The sequence below is a fragment of the Mobula hypostoma genome, chromosome 13 (genome assembly GCF_963921235.1).
Source record: "Mobula hypostoma chromosome 13, sMobHyp1.1, whole genome shotgun sequence".
Lineage (NCBI taxonomy): Eukaryota > Metazoa > Chordata > Chondrichthyes > Myliobatiformes > Myliobatidae > Mobula > Mobula hypostoma.
The window spans coordinates 89,943,324-89,968,076 of record NC_086109.1 but is presented as its reverse complement, the minus strand read 5'-3'; the positions used below and the strand labels follow the sequence as shown (position 1 = coordinate 89,968,076).

The 24,753-nt window shown below is 42.7% G+C and overlaps 2 protein-coding genes across 6 annotated transcripts in view; one reads left to right on the top strand and one right to left on the bottom strand.

The window, feature by feature from the left end:
* Window positions 1-2,923, bottom strand: part of LOC134355772 (ceroid-lipofuscinosis neuronal protein 6 homolog) — a 43,831-nt gene extending 40,908 nt beyond the window's left edge. Inside the window, exon 1 of one of the 2 annotated variants that reach the window (XM_063066154.1) lies at window positions 2,696-2,923. The gene's annotated coding sequence lies outside the window, so the exon portion shown is untranslated. The remainder of the gene's footprint in view (window positions 1-2,695) is intronic. The other variant, XM_063066155.1, reaches the window with a different exon arrangement.
* Window positions 1,716-24,669, top strand: fem1b (fem-1 homolog b). 4 transcript variants are annotated; one of them, XR_010020184.1, is made up of 3 exons: window positions 1,716-2,740; window positions 16,425-18,013; window positions 21,518-24,669. XR_010020184.1 is itself a non-coding variant. In XM_063066153.1 (3 exons), the coding sequence occupies exons 1-2, from the start codon at window positions 2,052-2,054 to the stop codon at window positions 17,794-17,796; spliced, it is 2,061 nt and encodes a 686-aa protein (XP_062922223.1). In that variant the 5' UTR covers window positions 1,717-2,051; the 3' UTR covers window positions 17,797-17,830; window positions 21,518-24,669. The 4 variants fall into 4 exon arrangements, 2 of the variants coding, with proteins under 2 accessions (XP_062922222.1, XP_062922223.1); XR_010020183.1 differs by having other exon boundaries at window positions 16,425-18,812; XM_063066153.1 differs by having other exon boundaries at window positions 1,717-2,740; window positions 16,425-17,830.
* The last annotated feature ends 84 nt before the right edge of the window (window positions 24,670-24,753 follow it).

Sequence of the window (24,753 nt, the reverse complement as noted above, 5' to 3'; positions counted from 1 at the left end):
ACGCTCAGAAATCTCTACAGATGTATGGTGCAGAGCATTCTAGTTGGCAGCATCACTGTCTGGTGTTGGGGGATGGGGGTGTTACTGCACAGGATCGAAAGAAGCTGCAGGAAGTTGTGAACTCAGTCAGCTCCATCATGGGCTCTATCCTCTGTAGCATCCAAGACATCTTCAAGTAGTGATGCTTTTAAAAGGCAGCATCCATCATTATGGACCCACACCACCAAGGATATGCCCTCCTCTCGTTGCTACCATCAGGAAGGTGGTACAGGAGCCTGAAGCCACACACATAATGATTCAGGAACAGCTCTTCCCCTCTGCCATCTGATTTTTGAATAGACATCCAACCCATGAATACCACCTCACTATTTTTGCACTACTTATTTAATGTAACTATTTAATATATGAATAAATATGTACTGTAATTCTTACTTTTTTCTATTATTATGTATTGCAATATACTGCTGCCACAAAGACAACAAATTTCACGACATAGGCCAGTGATATTAAACGTGATTCTGAAAAGCCGGCAGTGCTTCACGAGGATCAGGGCCGGCTCCTACACCTTTTACAATCTGTAACAATGACCTTGATGAAAGAATATGCGCAGCAATCCACACACAGTGTCTTTTTCCTCCACCATCAGATTTCTGAACAGTCCATGACCCCATGAAACACTACCTCAGATCTCGGCTCTTAATGTCAACTGTTTATTCATTTCCATAGATGCTGCCTGACCTCTTGAGTTCCCTCAACATGTTGTGTCTGTTGCTCTGGATTTCTACCATCTGCAGAACCTCTTGTGTTTATAACTTACTACCTAATTATTCCTTTTTTAAGCTCCATTTTACTTACCCGTAAGAAAATGAATTTCAGGTGACATATATATACTTTGATAATAAAATTTATTTTGAATTTACTGTATAGTAACGTTTATGACTTGCAGTGTACTGATGCCACAAAACAACAAATTTCATGTTATAAGACAATGATAATATAACTGATCTGACAGGTGGGTTAGTGAGCTGTAAGGAGACTAAGAATCTATGGAAGACAGATAGGTAAATGACCATGCAGGAAATTGGAATTGGAGAATAATGTGAAAAAAAGTGACAGTTATTATTTCACAGAAGTTTTTAAGCTGAAGAAATTTGGCACATCCTCTTTGACCCTCACCAATTTTCATTGATACAAACCATCACGGCTTGGTATGGCAACTGCTTTGCCCGTTACTGCAGGAAACTACAGAGTTGTGGACACAGGCCAGCAAATCACGGAAACCAGCCTTCCCTCCGTGGACTCTGGTTACCCTTCTCGCTGCTTTGATAAAGCAGCAGGTCCAGAAATGGGGATGAAAGACCATTCAACCTGCGACAAGTGTTAGGGGAGAATGACCATAGAACAGAGAACAGTACTCCAAGGAACAGGTCCTTTCGTCCTTGATGTTGTGTTCACCTTTAATGTTCTAATGTTTATTGGGGAAGACATTTGTGAAGAGTAAATTGGTTTATTACATTACAGTTACAGAGGAAGTGCAGTTCAGGCAGACGACGAAGTGCAAGGCTAGGATAAGTAGATTAAGAGGTCGAGAGTCCGTCTTATCACACAAAGTTCAACAATTTTATCAATCTACTTCATCACTATCTTGCACCTTATTCTTTACCTGCACTCCACTTTCTCTGTAGGTGGTTTCAATTTACTTTGTATTGTTTTTGTTTTACCTTGTTCTACCTCAGTGCACTGTGTAATGATCTGATCTGTATGCAAGAAAATCTTTCCACTGAATCTCGGTACAAGTGACAATAATAAACACAAAAACAATTCCAACAAGGAAAACGGTGACAGACACAAGAGATTCTGCAGATGCTGGAAATCTTGAGGAACACACACAGAATGCTGGAGGAACTCAGCAGGCGTCAGGGGAATAAACAGACGAGATATTCGAGCGAAGACCCTTTATCATCAGGTTGCGTTACCGCGTTTCTCCAGCATTTTGTGAGAGAAAGCAGTAACAGAGTGCAGAATTGAGTGCGGGAAGCGGAACGATAGGCATGCACTACCGGAGCAGTTTCAGCGCTGCACGCATTGGTGATACGGAAGGAGAAGGGAGAGACACCGCCGTGAGCGGGCGGACGGACCGGGCTTCAAACCGAATCGGGGATGGCAGGCAGCGGCGGGTCGGGCGGCTGATGGAGTCGCTGGCCGCCTACGTGTACAAGGCGGCGAGCGAGGGCCGGGTGTTGACGCTGGCTGCGCTGCTGCTGAACCGCTCGGAGGCCGAGTGCCGCCGGCTACTGGCGCAGCTGAGCCCGGGGCCCGGTGGTGGGCCCGGCGGCAGCGGCGGTGGCGGCGGCGGGGGCCAGCGGGCCACTCCGCTCATCGCCGCCGCCCGCAATGGCCATGCCAAGGTGGTGCGACTGCTGCTCGAGCACTACCGGGTGGAGACCGAGCAGACGGGAACCGTGCGCTTCGACGGCTACGTGATCGACGGCGCCACGGCGCTGTGGTGCGCGGCGGGCGCCGGCCACATCGACGTGGTGCGGCTGCTGGTGGCGGGCGGCGCCAACGTCAACCACACTACGGCCACCAACTCCACGCCGCTGCGCGCCGCCTGCTTCGACGGGCGCCTCGACATCGTGCGCTTCCTGGTGGAGAACCGCGCCGATATCCGCATCGCCAACAAGTACGACAATACCTGCCTGATGATCGCCGCTTACAAGGGGCACACCGAAGTGGTGAGGTGGGTGCCGGCGTGTGTTTCTGGAATATGGGCTCTGAGTCCAAGGGAAGGACTTCAACCCTGGGTCAATAGAGGGGAGGGTTTCAACACCGGGTCAAATGGCGGGAGAGAGCTTTAACCCTGGACCAAAAGGGAGGGCTTTAATCCCAGGTCAAAGTATAAGAGGAGGACTTTAACCTTGTGTTAAAACGGTGCGGGGTTGGAGGAGGAGAATTCAGAGCAGGAAGTGAGGGCTTCAGCCCCGGGTCAAAGCGTGGAGGGGGCAGCTTCACCCATGGTCGGGTTGGTTTCAGCACCAAGTCAGCCGTGCGTGAGAAAAGGATTTGCAGGCGAGTAATAAAATGGAGACACAGAAATGGAGTTGAGGGGTCTTGTTTCGAAATGTTGACTGTCCATTTCCCTCTATTGATGCCCACTCAGTTCCTCCAGTTTTGAGTGTTGTAACCTGCTGGAGGAACTCAGTGGGTTGAGCAGCATCTGTGTGAGAGAAAAGAATTGGTGGCACTTCGGTTCAAGATCCTGCTTCGGCACTGGGAAGGGAGATGGCCAGTACACAAAAATGTGGCAGAGTATTGAGAGGAGCCTGGGGTGATTGGTTTTGAATGGGTGTAAGATTTCAGGCAGGTCGTTATTTGGCAGTGAGGGTGGGGATTGGAATTGGGAATTAATGACATCAATTTTCAGTTAGGTTGATGACTTTATTGAGATGTATAAAGTCCTTGGGGGTATTTTATATAGGCATCCATTAGTCTCGTGAGATCATGGATTTGCGCCTTGGAAGGTTTCCAGGGCGCAGGCCAGGGCAAGGTTGTATGGAAGACCAGCAGTTGCCCATGCTGCAAATCTCCCTTCTCCACGCCACTGATGTTGTCCAAGGGAAGGGCATTAGGACCCATACAGCTTGACACCGGTGTTGTCGCAGAGCAATGTGTGGTTAAGTGCCTTGCGCAAGGACAAAACACACTGCCTCAGCCAAGGCTCAAACTAGCGACCTTCAGATCACTAGACAAATGCCTTAATCACTTGGCCATGCGCCAACACATCAGGGGTATAGATAAGGAGATTTCTTTCCTCCAGGGTACTGGAACCTAAAGCTCAGGGCGTAGATTTAAGGTGGGGGGAAAGAAAGATTTAAAGGAGGCCTGACAGGCAAGATTTTCCACATTGGAGGTAGTAGTTAGGTGGAACAAGCTGCCAGAGAAAGCAGTAGAGCTGGGTACAGTTACTGCTTTTAAAGGATATTTAGATAGGTACACGATGAGAAAAGTTTAGAACCTGTTTTATGCCATGAACCAATACCATTAAGCAATGGGTCTGTGGATCGCAGGTTGAGAGCTGCTGATTTAGAAGAATATGGGCCAGATGCTGGCAAATGGGATTAATTCTGTTAAGCAACTTGGTTGGCATGGATGAGTTGGGCTAAAGGCCCTGTTTCCCTGCTGTAGAGCGCTCTGACGTGTCTCGGAGATGACAGGAATATTTTTATAGTTTCGATTATGACCGCAGGAGAGTAAAGGATCTGGACAGAGGTGGTAAGAGTGGACAGAACCAGGATCGGTTCAGAAGCTGGAATATGGAAAAGTAGAACAGGTTTAAGGAGGAGGGCCTGGAGTAAGTAGGAGGGCCGATGAAGTAGGAGGGTCTGTCTGAAGGGAGTAGTTGGAAGCAGCTCAGGAAGTGGTACTAGCGCAAGCCTGGGGGCTTGATTAGCTCATGGCAGAATATAGGGCTGAAGTTGCTTAGATAGCTGGAACAGTATGTGGGAACCCCAAAATCTTTTGAGGTTTAGCTTTAATTTTGGAGAATTAACATCAGAACTACAGGCATTGGACTTGGTACACGGTGAGATTGGTTGCTGAATTCCTGCTCACCTGCCTATCACTTCCTGTTCGTGCCCATCCTTCCTTTCCTTTCTCCCATGATCCACTCTGCTCTTCAGTTGATGTGGTGAACTGGAGCAGCAAATTTGCGGATGACACCAAGATCTTCCATCCTTGGACTCACTTTACACCGCACGCAGTCAGAGCAGTGTTGCCAGGATAATCAAGGACACGACCCACCCAGCCAACACACTTTTCATCCCTCTTCCCTCCGGGAGAAGGCTCAGGAGCTTGAAGACTCGTACAGCCAGATTTGGGAACAGCTTTTTTTCCAACTATGATAAGACTGCTGAACAGATCCTGACCCGGATCTGGGCGGTACCCTCCAAATATCCGGACCTGCCTCTCGGTTTTTTTGCACTACCTTACTTTCCCTTTTCTGTTTTCTATTTATGATTTATAATTTAAATTTTTAAAATTTGTACTCCAGGGAGCACGAAGAGCAGAATCAAATATCGCTGTGATGATTGTACACTCTAGTATCAATTGTTTGGCGACAATAAAGTATAAAATTATAAAGCATAGTGGATAGTGTGGAAGACTATCATGGCTTGAGGAAGGATCTGCATCAGCTGGAAAAATAGGCTGAAAAATGGCAGATATAGATTAATGCAGACAAGTGCAAGGTTTTGCACTTCAGTAGGACCAGCAGGGTAGGTCATACAAAGTGAAGGTAGGGTGCTCAGTGCTGTAGAACCGAGCGATCTGGAAATACAGGTACATAATTTGTTGAAAGTGGCATCACAGGTAGACAGGATGGTAAAGAAAGCTTTTGACATATTGGCCTTCATAAATCAATGTATTGAGTACAGAAGGCGGGATGTTATGCTGAAGTTGTATAAGACGTCGTTGGGGCTTAATTTGGAGTATTGTGTGCAGTTCTGGTCACCTACCTACAGGAAAGATATTAATAAGATCGAAAGAGTACAGAGAAAATTTACAAGGGTGTTGCTGGGACGTGAGGACCTGAGTTTTCGGGAAAGGTTGAATAGGTTAGCACTTTATTCCCTGAAGTTTAGGAGAATGAAAGGAGATTTGATGGAGGTATATAAAATGAGGGGTATAGATAGGGTAAATGCAAGCAGGCTTTTTCTACTGAGGTTGGGTGAGACTAGAACTAGAGGGTTAAGGATGAAAGGTGAAATGTTTCAGGGGAGTACGAGGGGGAAGAACTTCACTCAAAGGGTGTTGAGTGTGGAATGAGCTGCCAGCAGAAGTGGTGGATGAGAGCTCGATTTCAATATTTAAGAGAAATTTGGATAGGTACTTGGATGGGAAGGGTATGGTAGGCTATGGCCCAGGTGCAGGTAGATGGTACTGGACAGATCAATAGTTGAGCACAGACTCAGTGCCTGTTTCTGTGCTGTAGTGTCTATCTGTACAAGATAATAAGAGAAGTCAATCGACTGGACAGCCAGAGACTCCCCCAGGTTGGAAATGTCTTGTATGAGGGGGCATAATGTTAAGATGGTTGGCAGATGAAAGTATGGGGGGGGGGGTGATGTCAGAGGTACTGTAGGTCTTTTTTATTTACACAGAGTGGTGGCTGTGTGGAACTCCCTGCAGATTCATTAGGGCATTTAAGAAACTCTTAGGTGCATCATGGAGAGCTTTGCAGTAGGGATAGGTTGATACAACATTATTAAGGGCTGAAGAACCTGTACTGTGCTGTAAAGTTCTATGTTTTATGTTCTAACTAAAGCATTGTTACCCCCCTCCCCACCCCACCCCACCCCACCCCACCCCACCCCACTTCACCTCACCTCCCATTCAGTTCTTTTATCAACTTTAAAGGTGTGTTCTCTGGTTACTAAATACCCTGCCTGTGGAAATTGCTCCTCCCAGCAATTTGAACACCTCTTCAATCTCCTCATAACCAACTTTGCTCTAGGGGGAACTACGTCCCCTGTCTTGGCTTCTTGAATCTAGTCTATTAAGACAGTCTGCTTTTAATACAACAGCCGTTAAGTTGAAGGAGTTGCTGGTTCCTTTTCTTCTTGGCAAGTGCAGGGAAGGTGTTTTAATTGTTGCTTATTTTGGGTGACTGTATAATTTAACCATTTTTCATGCAAAGAAATGATTCTGGATTACCAAGAGGGGGACCATACTCTGGAGAGCATTTAGCTTGGGAGGTTTTGCACTAGGTGGGGTGAATTTGTTGTTCATAATTTGATCTTTGTGTGATTAATATTTCACTAATTAGTTTTATATATGGAATCCTACTGTTTCCGTTAAAGAATTACGTTGCTAGAGGGTTCCGTGCAGCTCCTTGTTAGTTTGGACTCGGAAGGTTATATGTTTCAATCCCTCTCCTGTGGTACAGAATTTGAGATGATGCTTCAGCACAATACCAAGGGAGCGCTGAATTGCTGGAGGTGCTGTTTGTTTGGTGGAAGGTTAAATCAACACTGACTAAAATATTTATTTTGTTTATATAAATTATGTTGTATTCGTAGAATCTGCATGGTGCTGGTGCTATGCATATTTTTTTCAAAATCTACACTATATTGTTAAACATTGCAAATATTTAACACAGGACATTCCTGAGCTGCCATTTGCAGTAAAAGTCAATTTGTTTTCTTTGCTTACAAGATTGACCCTATAGAACATACAACAGTACAGCACGTGAACAAGCCCTTCGGTTCACAATGCTTTGCAGAACCAGTTCCATTAGTAATTAAATGGCCAGTTAAACTAATCTCTTCTGCCTACACAATGTCCATATCCTTCCACTTTCCTGACATTCATGTGCTTATCTTAATCTCTCTTAAAAGTCCCTAATGTATCTGCCTCCACCATCACCCTAGGCAGCGCATTCCAGGCACCCGCACTCCTTGTTAGCACAAGTTCAGTTTTTCTTTCTCAGATATTCTGCATAGAAACATAGAAAGCCTACAGCACAATACAGGCCCTTCGGCCCACAAAGCTGTACCGAACATGTCCTTACTTTAGAAATTACCTAGGCCCTCTATTTTTCTGAGTTCCATGTACCTGACCAGGAGCCTCTGAAAAGACCCTATTGTATCCACCTCCACCACGGTCGCCGGCAGCCTATTCCACGCACTCCCCACCCTCTGCGTAAAAAAACAACTTACCCCTGACATCTCCTCTGTACCTACTTCCAAGCACCTTGAAACTGTGCCCTCTAGTGCTAGCCATTCCAGCCCTGGGAAAAAGCCTCTGACTATCCACACGTTCAATGCCTCTCATCATCTTATACACACACATTCTGTGAGTAATGAGAGGATTTTACACACATTCCAGTTGGTAATGTGCCTTGAACTCCAGGCCGGGTCTTTATGTGCTTAGCCTTGAACTCCAGGCCGAGTCCTTATGTGCTTAAACTGCGACTCCAGCCTTGAACTCCAGGTGGGGTCTTTATGTGCTTATCACTGGCAACTTTTATGTGTGTTGCTTGAAATTCCAGCATCCGCAGATTTCCTGGTGTTTGCGTGGTATTGTGCAATAGTGGGAGAGCCGTAAGCAGTGATCCTTTCACCATAGTAGTGGTGGCGGTATTTGTAAGTTTCATTGTTGCCGTCTTGGCATGTGGTGCCTATGTGCAACATTTGCTGGTGGTGGACAGCTCCTTGGACTGAAGAGACTAGCAGGTTTCTGGCAGATTCTGGTGCAAAGAGTTCCTAATCGTTCAGGTGCAGTTGGTGCTTGTCTCGGTGTGTATCCCCGGGAACATCCTGTAGATCAGAGTCCAGTGTGGGCTGAACTTCGGTGAACAGTCATTCTGAAAGGAGCTACATGATGGATTAATGTCCACCCTGGCTGTCTCAGGATAACATCGAGGCTTTGGAAAGATCTGTTAGGATGGCCACCGCTCACTATCTGTCAAGCAAGAGTGATGTTACTGCAGGGAGTTCAAATACGGAGGCACTGCCCTGCCTTACCTACTACAGACACTAATATTCTAATAGTACACACTTGTGAATCAAATAGTCATGCTGTAAATTAAAAATGTAAAGTATATTATAAAATAAATGAGACACTTTGCCTGGATTAACCTTGTTTTCTATTGTTGGGATTCTGTTCCAGCAAATCTTCAGCCCTTATTAAGAACAGCATTGTGTTTCCTGGCACTTACAATTCCAAGTTGGGGCTCTGGAGATTCACACCCCTCTCCAGGGTAATTTAGGCCAGAGTGTAAATACTTCTGGGATGCTGAATTGTTGGAGATGATGTTTTCTTTTGGAGGATACTGAACCCTGCCTTTGCCAGCTTCTTCAGTGGAACACAAACGATCACATAGCTTTAGGAGAATTTCCATGTCCCATGAATAATGTTGTGCCCAGAAATTATCCTCTAACCAGTGCCATGATCACCTGTGCTCTCTCCCCTGATAAAGTTTAAGGGAATGGGGGATTCTCAGATTCCTGTAAACAATGGGTTAAGTACCGACTATGTCTGTGTATTTTGTAGGTGACTGCAGTGTGTTTGAATAATGTCTCGCAGCTGCTTTCTTTGGAGCAAAATAAGGGTTAGAGTTCACCCAGATCCACATAAGATGTCTCTGGGCTTTTCACGCCTTTTGATTTTGACAAAAGGCAGTACCTGATGGAAATTAGACAGAACATTCCTTTCTTAATTAAAGCATAAATTTGATGGATGTTCTTATCTTTGTAATTAAGTTGTGGCTCCAACAAACCAAGTAGGACATTCCTTTCTTTAATTAAGGTGGCTGGAGTGTCTATCAAACTGATGGTTCTTATGTATCAATAGTCTATTGACTTGGCTGGAATGCTTATCAAACTGATTGTTCTTTTGTATTGGTGGCCTGATAACTTCTAACATCAGGCAGTGAACTTGTTGAACTGCCGGGGAGATGAGGATGTTTCTGTCCCTGATGTCGGGTCCAAGGTCACTTGCCGGCTGAGCTCGAAGAAATAAGCGGGTGAAAAGATAAGTACCGAACTTTTTGTACTGTCGTTATTTGATCCAAGAAATTTACATTTACACCCCCACTCCCCAAAATATTCAGTATGAGAGGATTAATCCTTAAGTATAAACCAGAGAACAGCATCGCGTTTCCTGCCATTTACAAGGTATTATGTAATGTCCATTTTTCCCCCTGAAAAAATGCCTGCAAGAAAGTGACTTCAGTGTGAGAGGTATAGTGACCTGTACATACTTCGATAATAAATTTACTTTGTACTTGAGAGACAGTTGCCAAATAATAGTTGTTGGAGCCACTGATATTTGGTAATTTAGTTGCTCTAGTATAATAATAACATTTGCAAGAACTTGCATTTATTTATCCAGTACCATCTTGATGCCATTCAACTCAGTAAAGCACTTCAAAGAAGCACAGAGGGCAAGAATTTAATCCTGAGCTACAGTTGCAAGAAAAAGTTTGTGAACCCTTTGCAATTACCTGGTTTTCTGTATGAATTATTCATAAAATGTGGTCTAATTTTCATTTAAGTTAAATATGCCTAAACTAATAACACACTACCAATTGTACTTTTCATGTCTTTATTGAACACATTGTTTAATCATTCATGGTCCAGGCTGGAAAAGTAATATGAACCCTTGTATTTAATAACTAGTAGAACCTCCTTTAGGAGCAATAACCTCCACCGAATGTTTCCTGTAGCTGCTAAACAGACTTGCACAATGGCCTGGAGGAATTTTAGACCATTCCTCCATACAAAACTGTTTCAGTTAACCAATATTTCTGGGATACCTTTCATGAATATCCCACTTCAGGTCATGCCATAGCATCTCAATTGGTTTAAGGTCTGGACTCTGATTTGGCCATTCCAAAACACAAATTTACTTCTTTTCATTCTGTTGTTGATTTACTTGTGTTTGGATTATTGTCTTGTTGCATCATCCAACTTCTATTAAGCTTAAGGTGACAGACTGCTGCCCTGACATTCTAAAATGTCTTGATACAATTTTGAATTCATTGTTCCCTCAAGGATTGCCAGCTGTCCAGACCCTGAGGCAGCAAAGCAGACCCAAACCGTGATGCTCCTTCCGACATGCTTCACAGTTGGGATGCGGTTTTGATGTTGGTGTGCAAACAGCAGTGTGCATTTCTGCCAAAAAGTTTAACTCTTATCTCATCTATCCAGAGAACATTGTCCTAGATGTGTTGTGGAACATCCAGGTGGTCTTTTGCAAACTTGAGACGTGCAGCAATATTTGTTTTGGAGAGCAGTGGTGTCCTTCCGTGAACACGATTCTTCTTCAGTATTTTTCTTATTGTGGATACATGAATAGAGACCTTAGCAAGTTCTAGAGATCTCTGCCAGTCTTTTGCTGTTACCCTGGGTTCTTTTTCACCTTCTTCAGCATTGCATGTTGTGCTCTTGGTGTGATCTTTGCAGGACCCCCACTCCTAGGGAGAGTAGCAACTGAATTTCCTCCATTTGTGGACAACTTCTCTTGCTGTGGACTGAACACTCAGGTCTTTAGAAATGCTTTTATAGCCTTTTCCAGCTTCATGCATCCCTACAATTCTTCTAAGGTCCTTTGAAAGTTGTTTTGATCGAGGCATGATGCACATAAATAGTTCTTTCTTGAGAAGAGCAGGCTCTGTCAGTAACTGTATCTTGTTTTACGGTGGTTGGCATCCAGCTTAATGGTGCATTACCGCCTCTGTCAGTAACTTGACTTTGTGTGTCTTTTTAATAGGGCAGGGTACCTCTGCAACCCAGCCTCCAATCTCATCTCATTGACTGGAACACCTGACTCCAAATAGCTTTTTAGAAGGCATTACCTCAGATTCACATATGTTTTTGAACCTAGACTGTGATTTTAAATGGTGTACTCAGTATTGACAAGAAGTACAATTGTTTGTGTGTTATTAGTTCAGGCAGATTGTGTTTGTCCATTATTGTGCTGTAGATCAGACCACATTTTATGAATAATTAATGCAGAAAACCAGGTAATTGCAAAGAGTTCATAAACTTTTTCTTGCAACTGTATATAATAAGTAGAGCATAATGTGTCAGGAATGCAAGCCTTAGGTAGTGTACTGAGGCAGGAGCAGTTTACAAGATGAAGATAATGCAGAGCTCGGGGCCATGGCTGCTTAATGCCGCCAGTGGTGGAGCAAAGAAAGTTGGAGGTTATTCTGGATAGGGGCAGATGCAGCACGTCAGAGTAACAAATGTGGTTTTGAGACCAGAGGAGGTTTGCTGGGAGACTGAAACTTGAAGTTAGGACAGAGACGGCAGAGCTTTTGGTGAGGATAGTGAATAGTTGATTTTATATGTACTCGGAGCTTTGGATTAATTTAAAAGAGTCATATAAATTTTAATTAAAATATACTGCTGAATTATATTTCAAATTGTTGCCTGCAGTTGATCTGAGGGAAGATGGTTGAAACAATTGACCCTGAGACCCATACTTTCCTCAGTAACATCAGGAATGCAGTGCTTGTGAAGGCTGCTGTAAGGAGAAGTTTAATCTTGGACATCTGTGTTGAATTGGTTTCCCGCTGTGTCTCAATGCAATTTGAACCATTTTAAACAATATTTTACTTAGGGCAAGGAACACTCTGCAATTACTCCTCATTTCTCTCACTTCTCTGCAACCTCCACCATAACACAGTTTGTTTAAATTTTGTTCCTCTACCCCTTTTCATTCATTGAAACCCTGATTTACTGTGTTTTCTGGATTGGCAGGCACGTTCCTGGAGTGATCTGCTCAGTATTAAAGTTAAAACCCGACTTAAATCTGAGGTCTTAATCTTTTTCTCATCTACTGTAAATGCTCTTGTTCAGAGAATTAAATTCTGGGCATGCAGTATGCACCCATCCCATACAGCATTGCAGGCAGGAAACAATATTTATTAAAGTGTGACTAGTGCTTTTAGTGTTTAGTCCCACACTACCAGGTTTACGAGCAGTTATTATACTTCAACCATCAGACTTCTGAATCAGCGTGGATAACTTCACTCACCTCAACACTGAACTGATTCCACAACTTACAGGCTCAAGAACTTTACAACCTGTGTTTATTTGTCTGTCTGATTGATTGATTGATTGGTCGATTTATTTATTTATTTATTTATTGTATTTGCTCATTTTGTTGTCTTTTGCACATTGGCTGTTTGTCCTTGTGTGCAGAGTCTCATTGATTCTATTGTATTTATTGTGAATGCCAGAAGGAAATTGAATCTCAGGGTGGTATATGGTGACATATATATACTTTGATAATAAACTTACTTTGAATTTTGAAGTGTGGAAGTGACCTGCTCTGAATTCAATTATTTTTAATTTTTTTTATCGCTAGCTCAATTGGAACCGGATGTATAACTTGGCTTGAGCTGTGTAGATCTGCCTTGGAGCCCTGCAATACTTCAGTGTTACACCATTGCAGATAAGACCATAAGAATTAGGTCAATTAGCTCATTGAGTCTGTCCTGTCATTTCATCATGGCTGATCCATTTCCCTCTCAGTCCCAATCTCCTGCCTTCTCTCTGTATCCCTTCATGCCCTGATTAATTAAGAATCTATCAGCCTCTGTCTTAAATATACCCAGTGACGGTCTCCACAGCTGCCTGTGGCAATGAATTTCTCACATTCACCATCCTCTGGCTAAAGAAATTTCTCCTCATCTGTGTTTTAAATGGGCATCCCTCTATTCTGAAGCTATGTCCTCTGGTCTTAGACTCCTTCATGATAGGAACCATCATCTCCATATCCACTCTATCAAGGCCTTTCAACATTTGATAAGTTTCAATAGCTAGGTGGTTGGCAGTCCACTATTTAAGCAAAATGGTGGCTTTCTAAAATGTGTATCATGGATCTTGTATGGTGCAAAAGACAATAAATTTTGCACATACAAAATGAAAAACAAAATAATAAGAATAATAAACAAATGAATACTACTGAGAACGTGTTGTAAAGGTTTTGAAAGTGAGTCCGTAGGTTGTGGAATCAGTTCAGTGGTGGGATGAGTGTAGTTATCCATGCCAGTTCAGGAACCTGATGGTTGACAGGTGATAAATGTTCCTGAAGAGAATGGTCAGAGTAGAATGTAAAAATTCTGAGTCAGTCGACCCCAAGCCAATGGACTGTCTTTATATAATCGTGGTTTCATCAGATCTTTGAGGATGTATTTGATTTTGCTGAATCAATTAGAATAGTGTGGATTAGGAGTTAACCAATATGTAATCAGTTCAATTGACTGTTAAAATGCCATCTGTGTAGCTCAAAACATTAACCACATGTAACTAATTTGGGTTTTAATTGAAATTCTAATTAGTGAATGAAAGGGTAAAAGATACCCTCATTAGTGTGTCACCTCAGTACTGTTTGAGTTGTCATTGTGTGTTTTCAATAATCCTATTCAGACTGTACATGGATATTAACCTTGAGAGCAAATATTTATTGTTAGTATTACTGAATAGTGGATATGGGTTATTATGCACTTGTGAAAATGAAAGTGTATATAAAGCAATTTGTACTGAAATTAGTGCCACACCATGTCAAGATTTGCTATTGGATGACATTAATTTGTGCATTATTGGATCATTTGGTTAAATTAAAGCAGTGGGATTAATCTTGGGAACAGTAGCTATAGCAACAAAACACTGATGTGAAGAATAGGGGGAGACAATTAAATGTTTAGTGCCATTGCAGTATACACACAGTGGCCTCTTTATTATATACCTCCTGTACCTAATAAAGTGTCCACTGAGTGTATGTGGTCCTCTGCTGCTGTATCCCATCCACTTCATGGTTCCTTCGTACCCCATCCGTTATTTTTATATATATATATATATATATTTCTTTCTCTCTTTTTCTCCCTCTGTCCCTCTCACTATACTCCTTGCCCATCCTCTGGGATTCCCCCCTCCCCCTTTCTTTCTCCCTGGGCCTCCTGTCCCATGATCCTCTCATATCCCTTTTGCCAATCAACTTTCCAGCTCTTGCCTCCATCCCTCCCCCTCCTGTCTTCTCCTATCATTTTGGATCTCCCCCTCCCCCTCCCACTTTCAAATCCCTTACTATCTCTTCTTTCAGTTAGTCCTGACGAAGGGTCTCGGCCCGAAACGTCGACTGTACCTCTTCCTAGAGATGCTGCCTGGCCTGCTGCGTTCACCAGCAACTTTGATGTGTGTTGCACTTCATGGTTTGTTGGACTGTGCATTCAGAGATGCTTTTCTGCACACCACTGTTGTAACACATGGTTATTTGAGTTACTGTCACCTTCCTGTCAGCTTGAAGCAGTTTAGTTATTCTTCTCTGACCTCTCTCATTTACAAGACATTTTCGGCTACACTGGATTTTTTTTGTTTTGCAAACCATTCTCTTTAAACTCTAGAGACCGTTGTGCATGAAAATCCCAGGAGATCATCAGTCTCTATCCCATCTAACTCTAATGATTATTTCACAGTCAAAGTTACTTAGATCACATCTTTTCCCCATTTGGATATTTGGTCTGAACAACAACTGAACCTCTTGACCTTATCTGCATGCTTTTATGCATTGAGTTGTTATCACATGATTTGCTGAATAGATATTTGCATTTATAAGCAGGTGTACAGGTTTACCCAATAAAAAGTATAAACCAGGCATGCTTCCCCTATTTTTCCCCCTTTCCACAAATGTTGAATTGTGTATGACAACCCATCATTGCCTTTTACTGATTATCAATGTTCACATTATGGGGCCAGATTGACAGTTTTCGTATCACTTTAACCATAGAAAGCTTTACAAAGGACATGCCCATTTTAGTTGCGGGCAACAGGATATGAATTGAAGAGTGAAAATATTCTCTTTAATAGCTTTGCTCATTTTTCTTTTTCACTTGCATGCTGATCCAACTGAGATTCATTAACTATGTTCAGGTAGACAGCAGGAGAATCCTACGCAAGAGTAGTGGATGTGTATCCTCCATATTGGGTGAAGCCGTCCCCACCATTGAGCATATCTACACAGAATGTTGTCTCTAGAATGCAACATTCATCATCAAGGGCCACCACCCACCAGGCCATACTGTCTTCTCTCTGCTGCCATCAGGAAGGTAGTACAGGAACCACAGGACCCACACCACCAGGTTCAGGCCTAGTTATTACCCCTCAGTCATCAGACTCTTGAACCAGTGGAGATAACGTCACTGAACTTCGCTTGCCCCATCACTAAAATGTTCTCACCTTCAAGGGCTCTTCATCTCATGTTCTTGACATTTATTGTTTGTTTGTTTATTTTTTTTTCTCCTTTGTATTTTCACAGTTTGCACATTGGTTATCCATCCTGTTGGTTGCAGTCTTTCATTGATTCTATTGTGTTGTTTGGATTTACTGTGTATGACCACAGAAAATGAATCTTGGGGTTGTATATGGTGACATGTAGTTTGATAATAAATTTTCTTTGAACGTTAAAAGAGGTATGTGATTGCATTGTTGGGCCTGTAGAGGAAATTCACCAAATTGTTGCCTGGGGTGGAGAATTTCAGCTGTGAGGAGGGATTGGATGGGCTGCAATGTTTTGTTTCCTTGCTATGGAGAGACCTGAGGGCTGATCTGATTGAGGTATACAAAATTGAGGGGAATAAATAGGATAGGCAGGGGGAAACGTTACTCCTTAGCAGGAGGTGCCCATAACAAGAGGGATTACATTTCAGGTAAGTCCTAATTCCCAATATATGTATATAGTGAATAAAGTTGATATTTGATCTTTGATTCTTGATAAGCTATCTGCCCTTGTAAATATGTTCAGTGATTTTTGGTATCTTTTTTACAACTACTATGTTTATTGGTGGCTTCTGTTTCCATTCGTTCATGTTCCCTGCAAAGTGTTTGTTTCTAAGGGCTTGTTATCTATTTGCACAGGTACCTGTTGGAGCAGCACGCTGATCCCAACGCCAAGGCACAATGCGGGGCCACTGCGCTACACTTTGCAGCTGAAGCAGGCCATCTGGAGATCGTCAGGGAGCTGGTGAAGTGGCGGGCTACCATGGTGATGAATGGCCACGGCATGACTCCACTGAAGGTGGCCGCTGAGAGCTGCAAGGCGGACGTGGTGGAGCTGCTGCTCTCCCACGTGGACTGCGACCGTGAGAGCCGCATCGAAGCCCTGGAGTTGCTGGGTGCTTCCTTTGCTAATGACCGCGAGAACTACGACATTGAGAAGACCTATCATTACCTGTACCTGGCTATGCTGGAGAGGCACCGCGACCCTGACAACCCACTTGAGAAGGTTACCCTCCCTTCCATTGAGGCCTACGGCGGGCGCGCAGAGTGCAGGACCCCACAGGAGCTAGAGGCCATCCGGCAGGACAGGGACGCCCTTCACATGGAAGGGCTGATCGTACGCGAGCGGATCCTGGGCTCCGACAACATTGACGTTTCGCACCCTATCATCTATAGAGGGGCAGTGTATGCAGACAGCATGGAGTTTGAGCAGTGTATCAAGCTGTGGCTTCATGCCCTGCACCTGAGACAGAAAGGCAATCGCAACACCCACAAAGACCTGCTGCGCTTTGCGCAGGTCTTCTCACAGATGATACACCTGAACGAGCCCGTGAAGCCTCGGGACATTGAGAATGTCCTGAAATGCAGTGTGCTGGAGATAGAGAGGGGCCTGGCACGAATCAAAAACCCGTCTGACATGGACGTGCAGACGGCCATGGACAACTGTGAATCGAACATATTTACCTTCCTGTATCTGGTGTGTATCTCCACCAAAACGCAGTGCAATGAGGAGGAACGGGCACGCATCAACAAGCAGATCTACAGACTGGTTCACCTGGACCCACGGACCCGGCATGGCTCCAGCCTGTTGCACCTGGCAGTGAACTCCAGCACGCCGGTCGACGACTTCCACACCAGCGATGTGTGCAGCTTCCCCAGCGCTCAGGTCACCAAGCTACTGCTGGACTGCGGCGCTGACATGAATGCTGTGGACAAGGATGGCAACGGGCCGCTCCACATCATCGTGCAGTACAACCGGCCCATCAGCGACTTCCTCACCCTCCACGCCATCATCATCAGCCTGGTGGAGGCTGGAGCCCATGCGGACATGACCAACAAGCAGAAGAAGACCCCACTAGACAAGAGCACAACTGGCGTGTCTGAAATCCTCCTCAAGACTCAGATGAAGATGAGCCTGAAGTGCCTGGCTGCCCGAGCAGTGAGACTTCACAACATCAGTTACAAAAGTCAGATCCCTCAATCATTGGAAGAATTTGTAGAATTGCATTGACTTTTAAGATGATTCTTTACCAGACTGGTACTAGGTATGGCCCTAACACATTAGTTTATGGGATTGATCTGCTGATTACGTAGCTGTTTTGTCTTATCCCGTCGTCTCTCTGAACCCAGCCCACAACCGTTCAGATTGTCTATGGTGCTTCCTTGGCGCTTTCATCAAATAGGCTCGAATGATGCAAAGTGCCCACAAACTAAAATTTTAAACTTGTGTAAGTTATAAAAATCGATCTTTTTGTTTAAGGTTCAGATCAAACCTTGTGTCTTCCAACAACATTAAGATATGAGAAGCAGGAGCAGATCACACATGTTGGCCTACAAACGGGAAGTAATTTGAATTGCAATCTCTTTTTCTTCTTCCCCTATACTATTATTGCCCAAGGATAAAGAAAGTACCAGTCTGAACTATTGTTAACAAGTTTTGTGATAAGATAGTTGATTGATTTTTTGATGACCGCTGCCCTGCCTTGTGTAGCTGGTTTCACAGTGGATAGGAAAGCAGGAACATCTGATTTGGTTTAGCAGTAGCAGTGCAATCACTTGAGTTGAGTATAATGTTCTCCTGAGCATGTTATCTATTGTTCCCTTAATAGAGAACGCCTGTGTGTGACTTTGCTTAATGTGGGGAGGCTGATGCATGGCAGCCGCCGCATGGTCCTTGAGGGATTGGGTCAGGGTCCAGTGGCGTGGAACACAAGTTGACTGGGGACCCTCCTCTGCCTTCGCTGCAGATGTGATGTGACATTATCTTCCATAAGCTGCACCATTGAGAACTTTGTTTTATCCCTCACTTGCCCATGCTGGGTGGCAAATGACTTTGAAATTTTTATTGTTAGAATGTTAACAGCAAAATGTGAAATTTGTACAATGTTTTTGGAGAATGTCAGTGAACTCGAGTGATTGCACTACTACCCTTGAAGATCCCACAGCGTGGCTCAGGTGCTACCCTGAGCACGTCTGCTGCAGTGCAGTTGATGTGTATGCATGATCTGGCTTCACCTTTCTTGTAAGGTAAAGCACTCCTTGGTTACTTCATTTTGTTTCTGTGCAAGGTGTAAACTTTTCTAGTTACCAGAACCAAGGACTTTAAATCTATCAGCAAATCTAGCCCCTTATTGTGGTGGGAGTGGCTGTGACCAGGCACTGAGGGGAAGTCTTCCTTCTTGCTACCCTGTCGGTTTTTGAAACTTACTTAATAGAATCTTTAAAGAATCAATGCTGCGGCAATCCTAGCTGTTCTAACAAAATGGGAAGGTGTGCCAAAATCTTTCAAGCTACTTCTAACCACCACTATCCATCATGTTAATATTGTACAGTTGCGATGTGGGTTCATTTCAAGGCAAAATGGCTCACGTTTGCTACAGCTGCCCACCCAGTTAATGGGTGAATGATCCTGTTGGTGTTGATCTGAGACCAGTCAGGGCCCCTTTACTTGGAAGTACAGAGGTTAAGGTCACATGAGAATCAGGTTGTCCTGCCCTGCGTAGCCAAGTATCATGTCACTCAGGCTAAGCTTGTACGTGAAGGTGGATTAGTCTTGGGTGAGAAGATTAATTTTGGCACTATGGAGGGGTATAAAATTTTGGAGAGGATGGGGCAATGGATTGATTAAAGGAGCAAAGATCTAAAACTGATCCATACTCAGTTGTGAGAGAGTTTACTGTATTATTTCATTCCCTGGATCTTAAAGAATAACTTAAGTGGAGATTCTTAAGATTACTGGTTTCATCTTAATTTCTAACATCAAGCAAAGTTCTGAATTGCAGAGTGTATTTAAAACTGGCTGGGAAATGAGAGGAATTGAAGTTCTTAACTTTTATAATTTTCCTTCTGATGTGATTGTGGTAGATTGGTTCATTTGGTTTTGTTGAAGACCTTGTGATTTTACTTTGGTTAGTATATGCCTGTTAAGTAACATACTCCATGTTCTCACGACACGTCTGAAATGCTGTTTCAGCAGGAGGTCCCTGTTTCACCTTGCAGTTGGTTTCACCCTTTATGAGCTCTCATGTGATGAGAACCATATAAATCCTAATATACAGTTGCTTTGACAGTATTCCAACATGGAAGTGGAATCAGGCAAAGCAGTGGGAGTAGTTAAACAAATCAATAGGGTTGTTTGTTAATGTTTTTCCTTATTCCTTTTTAAAAATTATTTTTTGATGAACAGTCAATTTTGGAACCATAAATGTCTGTAATAGAGGTTTTTTAAATCTTCTTTAAAAACCTGATTCCATACTGGTGTGGTTTCTGCTGTGACTTTGACAGATATCTGCTTTCACTTCAGAGTTTCGATTTCCAGTGTATTTGTAGTACATGTATAAGATTGACCCTAAGTTAAATTAAGCTCTGAAATGGAAGACTGAACTGCTGCAAGTACAGTACTAACTAATTAGGTTTAACCCAAGGTCTTGTGTTCCTGTTGTTGATACTTCAGTCTACCTTTTCTCAACATATTTTTGTTTAAGGACAATGAAATCAAATCATGCATGGATACTTTGCTTAACAATTGAGGGAATGTTTTAAGCCCATGTTTTCTTGAATATATTTGATCATTGAACTTGATTCTGTGGAAGCAGAAGAAAATACTAGAAGAGGAGCAGGAGTAGACATGTCACCCATTTCAATTCTACTTCCCATTCCGACATGTCAGTCCATGGCCTCCTCTACTGTCGTGATGAGGCCACGCTCAGATTGGAGGAGCAACACCTTATATTCTGTCTGGGTAGCCTCTAACCTGATGGCATGAATATCAATTTCTTGAACTTCCAGTAACTGCCCCCCCTCCTTTCATCATTCCTTATTCCTATTTTCCTCTCTCACCTTCTTTTCCTACCTTCCCATCACCTCCCTCTGGTGCTCCACCCCTTCCCATTCTTCTATGGCCTGTCCTCTCCTGTCAGATTCCCCCTTCTCCAGCCCTTTATCTCTTTCACCAATCGACCTTCCAGCTCTTTACTTCACCCCATTCCCCTGTCCTGGTTTCACCTATCACCTACCACCTTGTACTTCTTCCTCCCCTCCCCCCACCTTCTTAATCTGACTTCTCTTCCTTTCCAGTCCTGATAAGGGTATTGGCCCCAAAAGTCGACTGTGTGCTCTTTTCCATAGATGCTGCCTGGCCTGCTGAGTTCCTCCAGTGTTTTGTGTGTGTTGCTCTCAGACATGTCCTGTCTTTCAGTGTAATGTGGACAATCCTCCTCAGGCACTTACTCTTGTATCTATTCCCATGACCCTCAGTTTTTTAAATCTTTAAACAATTTATCTCCTACATTAAACAGCGCTGCTGCTGCATAACTGGCTTTAAAAGAAAATTGATAGAAGTAATTTGTAAATATTGATCTTAAAATTTTCAAATGTGTTACCCATTGCCTTTCTGGTACAACTAGTAGGTCACTGGAGCAAAGTATAAAAAGTCTTAGTTTTAATTCCAGTTCTTTGTAAAAATAATAGTGATCCCCTCATCTGAGAGCCTGTAGATTCAGTGCTGTTGAGGTGAGATTGGGTGCTGGGCTGTGAAGAATAGCTTGCAATTGTACACCGTAGCATCCATGAAGTATGATCACTTGGACAAGCTGATGGAAGGCTGTTGGAACTGTGCCATTCTTAGAAGGAGAACCATATTTTGGGCACCTGTTCTCCAGGTTTAGCAGAATGTCATATTTAGGATGTCTAGAATGTCTCACTATTGACTGTAAATTCCTATTGTTTCACAGATGTGAAAGGCCCACAGCTCACGAAGAACCATAGGGCCGAGGGAGGTTGAGAATCTCTTTCACACAGGCGAACCGACAGTTGGAGCACTTCAGCATTCAGTGTAATGTGTCCAAGTTGTGGCTTGAGGCTTATTGGTTCCACATTGCACGCATTCTGTAGTCTATGTCTAGACCTCTTGGCACACTTGGTGACTTTACATCTTTTGTATAAGGTGGGAAGGTTTTAGGGGAAACAGCGAAGCCCCTTACCGCAATGCCAGTGGATTAAAATCATGTTTTGCCGTAGTTGTTGAAGGCAATACTTTTATCAGCTCTCCCACATCTATAGAGTGTTTGTAATCTTGACAATTCAGGTCATCAGTGTGTTTGATTCTTGCTGCTTCTCACTTTGAGAGAAAAAGCTACAGTTATCCAGAAGTGCACCTCGTGCTACTTCACTTTCCTCAGTTGCTTGTGAGAACATATCAATCAAAATAATCTTGATAATTTTTGAAAATAATATGTACAAAAAGAGCTTAATGCCTTGGCTTCTGGCATTAAAAACAAAACTACCTGGATTGAAATGAATGGCTGTTAAATTTGAAATGCTTTACTTTTTATTACTTGAATGTTCCTTTTAACTTAGAACAAAAGGAGATTTGCAAAGGATGCTACCACGGCGCATCCTTTTTGGATGTCGTCAAGTGCTTTATGGCCAATGAACTACATTTGAATTTTTGCCACACTTGTACCAGAGCCGTTTGATTCACTTCAGGCACCAATAGTGATGACTTTATGGCAAACATGTGGGACACAGGTCCACAGGTATGGGGCTCTTTGCAGGTTGTTCTTGGGATTTCAGAAATGATTAAAACATTGGGGAAAAGTTTTTAATCAAACAATGATGGAACTGAGTTGTTGGTGGGAAAAGGAATTTATGTTCTCTTGATATTGACCGGATCAAAATTGTTTGTTTTCAGAGAAGATTTCAAGATGTCAGATACTTTGCAATTTGGACTATTAATCATGCTTATTTTACTTTGATTTGTGGTTTTTAAGCTTTTCCAGTAAATTCATTCATGAGGTATGGATTTTGATATTGCTGATAAGGTTGACATTTATTCCTGATTGGACCTTGTTATGAGGAAACAATTAACAGTAAATTGTGTTCATGAGTCTGCAGCCTAGGTATAGGCCAGACAGGATAAGAATGGCAGATTTACGTCCCTGAAGTCTACTGGTGAATCAGACGCCCTTTATGACCGTCTAGCAGTTTCATAGTCACTGTCACTGCTGCCAGGTGTTTTTTAAGTACTGGATTTATTTAATTACTTGAATTTACATTCTTCAGTTCTGGTGGTGGAATTTGTACTTGTGTGTTGCTGGATGCTTGTAGAGCAATTCAACTACTGAGCTTCTGCTCACTGAACCTGTCACAATCTCTCATTATTGGATTCTCTCCTTCCCATTTAAAGAGCTCTTTGGACATTTTTAAGCTTTTCATTTAAAAGCAGCTTTGTACCTAATCCTGAATAAAAGGAGAACTGAATCAGAGAGTTGTGAATTTCCCAGTTTATAAAAGTGAACTCATCTTTTTGAAATTGGACATCAGTTATCTAAAATGATCTTTCATTAGTTCTGCTGGAGTCCAGTTAAACCCCATTATAGCACTGTCATCAAGAAAGTTACTGGGTTTTTCTGCCAAATACAGTGGGCAGAAAGATCTATGCTTTAATGTTGATGCTTTTACCTAATATCTTTTGAGCTGCTTACAGTGATTAAAATTGTCATTGTCACAGACCATGAACCTGCATTTGGCAGGAGTTGCGTATTCATATTGCTATCGTCAGTTACACAACTTGAAGGACTGTTTCCTTTTACTTGGGTGTTCTTGCCTGGGTTAATTGATATCAATAGCCCCTACTGAACTGGTCTTTTTGTGCCTGTTGACTGTACTGTACAGAGACTGTTTAGTATATGCACGCAAGGTGCATGGGCACTCTTCCCACAGACACCTATGGCAATATTTCCTCATAGAATCCTACCTACACTTCACCAGCCACATATCTAATGACTTCCCAACTTAATTGTGCTTCCTCGGTATGGATAAGCCTAATTCAGGGGTATCCCAGGGCATGAAGCTGCTGGTTGTGAACAATGTTGTTATAAGATGCTGTTATCCAAGACTTCAGTAGTATACTCAAACTCAAAAGCCCTAAATTAATTAAACTCCCAACGCGAGTAGTGATGGGGTGAGGTGTGGTTTGATTACACAGTCAAATGATTAATACTGCTAATTTTCATTTCATTCAGTGTAAATTATTTTTACAAATTTAAAAAAAATTTCAAATAAAGTGGCAATCTGAACAGTGCTGACTTGCGCGAGATATTGTTATATTCAATTAAAGCCACTTTTGTGGGCCTGACATTGGTTCATTGTGCATCTATGAAACGCCCTCCTTAAATGTCATTCCTTCGGCAGTTCGTAACCAACACAGAAGGAGCATGTAATTGTAGTCGTTATATGTTTTCAAAGCCCTTCAAAGCAGTGTGCTAAATTATTCAGTGCTAAACTCAGCATTACCACTAAATGCCTTAACAATGGGAACAATAATGGTAGGAGGATGAAAATACAGGTCCTGGTTAACCTTACTGCTATTAAACTCTTGATATTTGATTTGCTGATTTGCAATAGTTGAGCTTTTGTAAGGCAGCATTTAAAAAAGAATATAAACACTGAAGATCCGATCAAATCGCAGCCTTGTGGTCATGGGCCCTTCTCTTGACATGGTCCGTGCAAGAAATGACCCTAAAGTTTTTAATGATGAAAGTCAATGACCATCGAAATGCCAGTGGGTGCATAATTTCTGTATGTATTAAGTTGAAATGCCATGGCACTTTGCACTATAATTCCTCAGGATGTATAACCTTGTGTAATTTGTTCACCACAATTCCCAAGCTGGGAATTTAATATTTCCTAAAAATTTTAAATTAGTTGCAAAATTAGGTTTATTACTGGATTTTTAGACACACCTTTTATGTCCTGAATCCCCACACTACTGGTATTTTTTGGAAAAAGCCGGGGAATAATGTAATGAAATAATTCATTCTTGATTCTTGTAAAATGTGACTGTTTTGTTTAAATAAAGCTGTAATGTATACTGAAAACAAAGATCAGCATTTGCTTTCAAAGATGGTGATTGTGTGGTTTTGTCCTGTGTGGCTTTGCAGAACAAAATCCAGTTTGTAATAGAAAA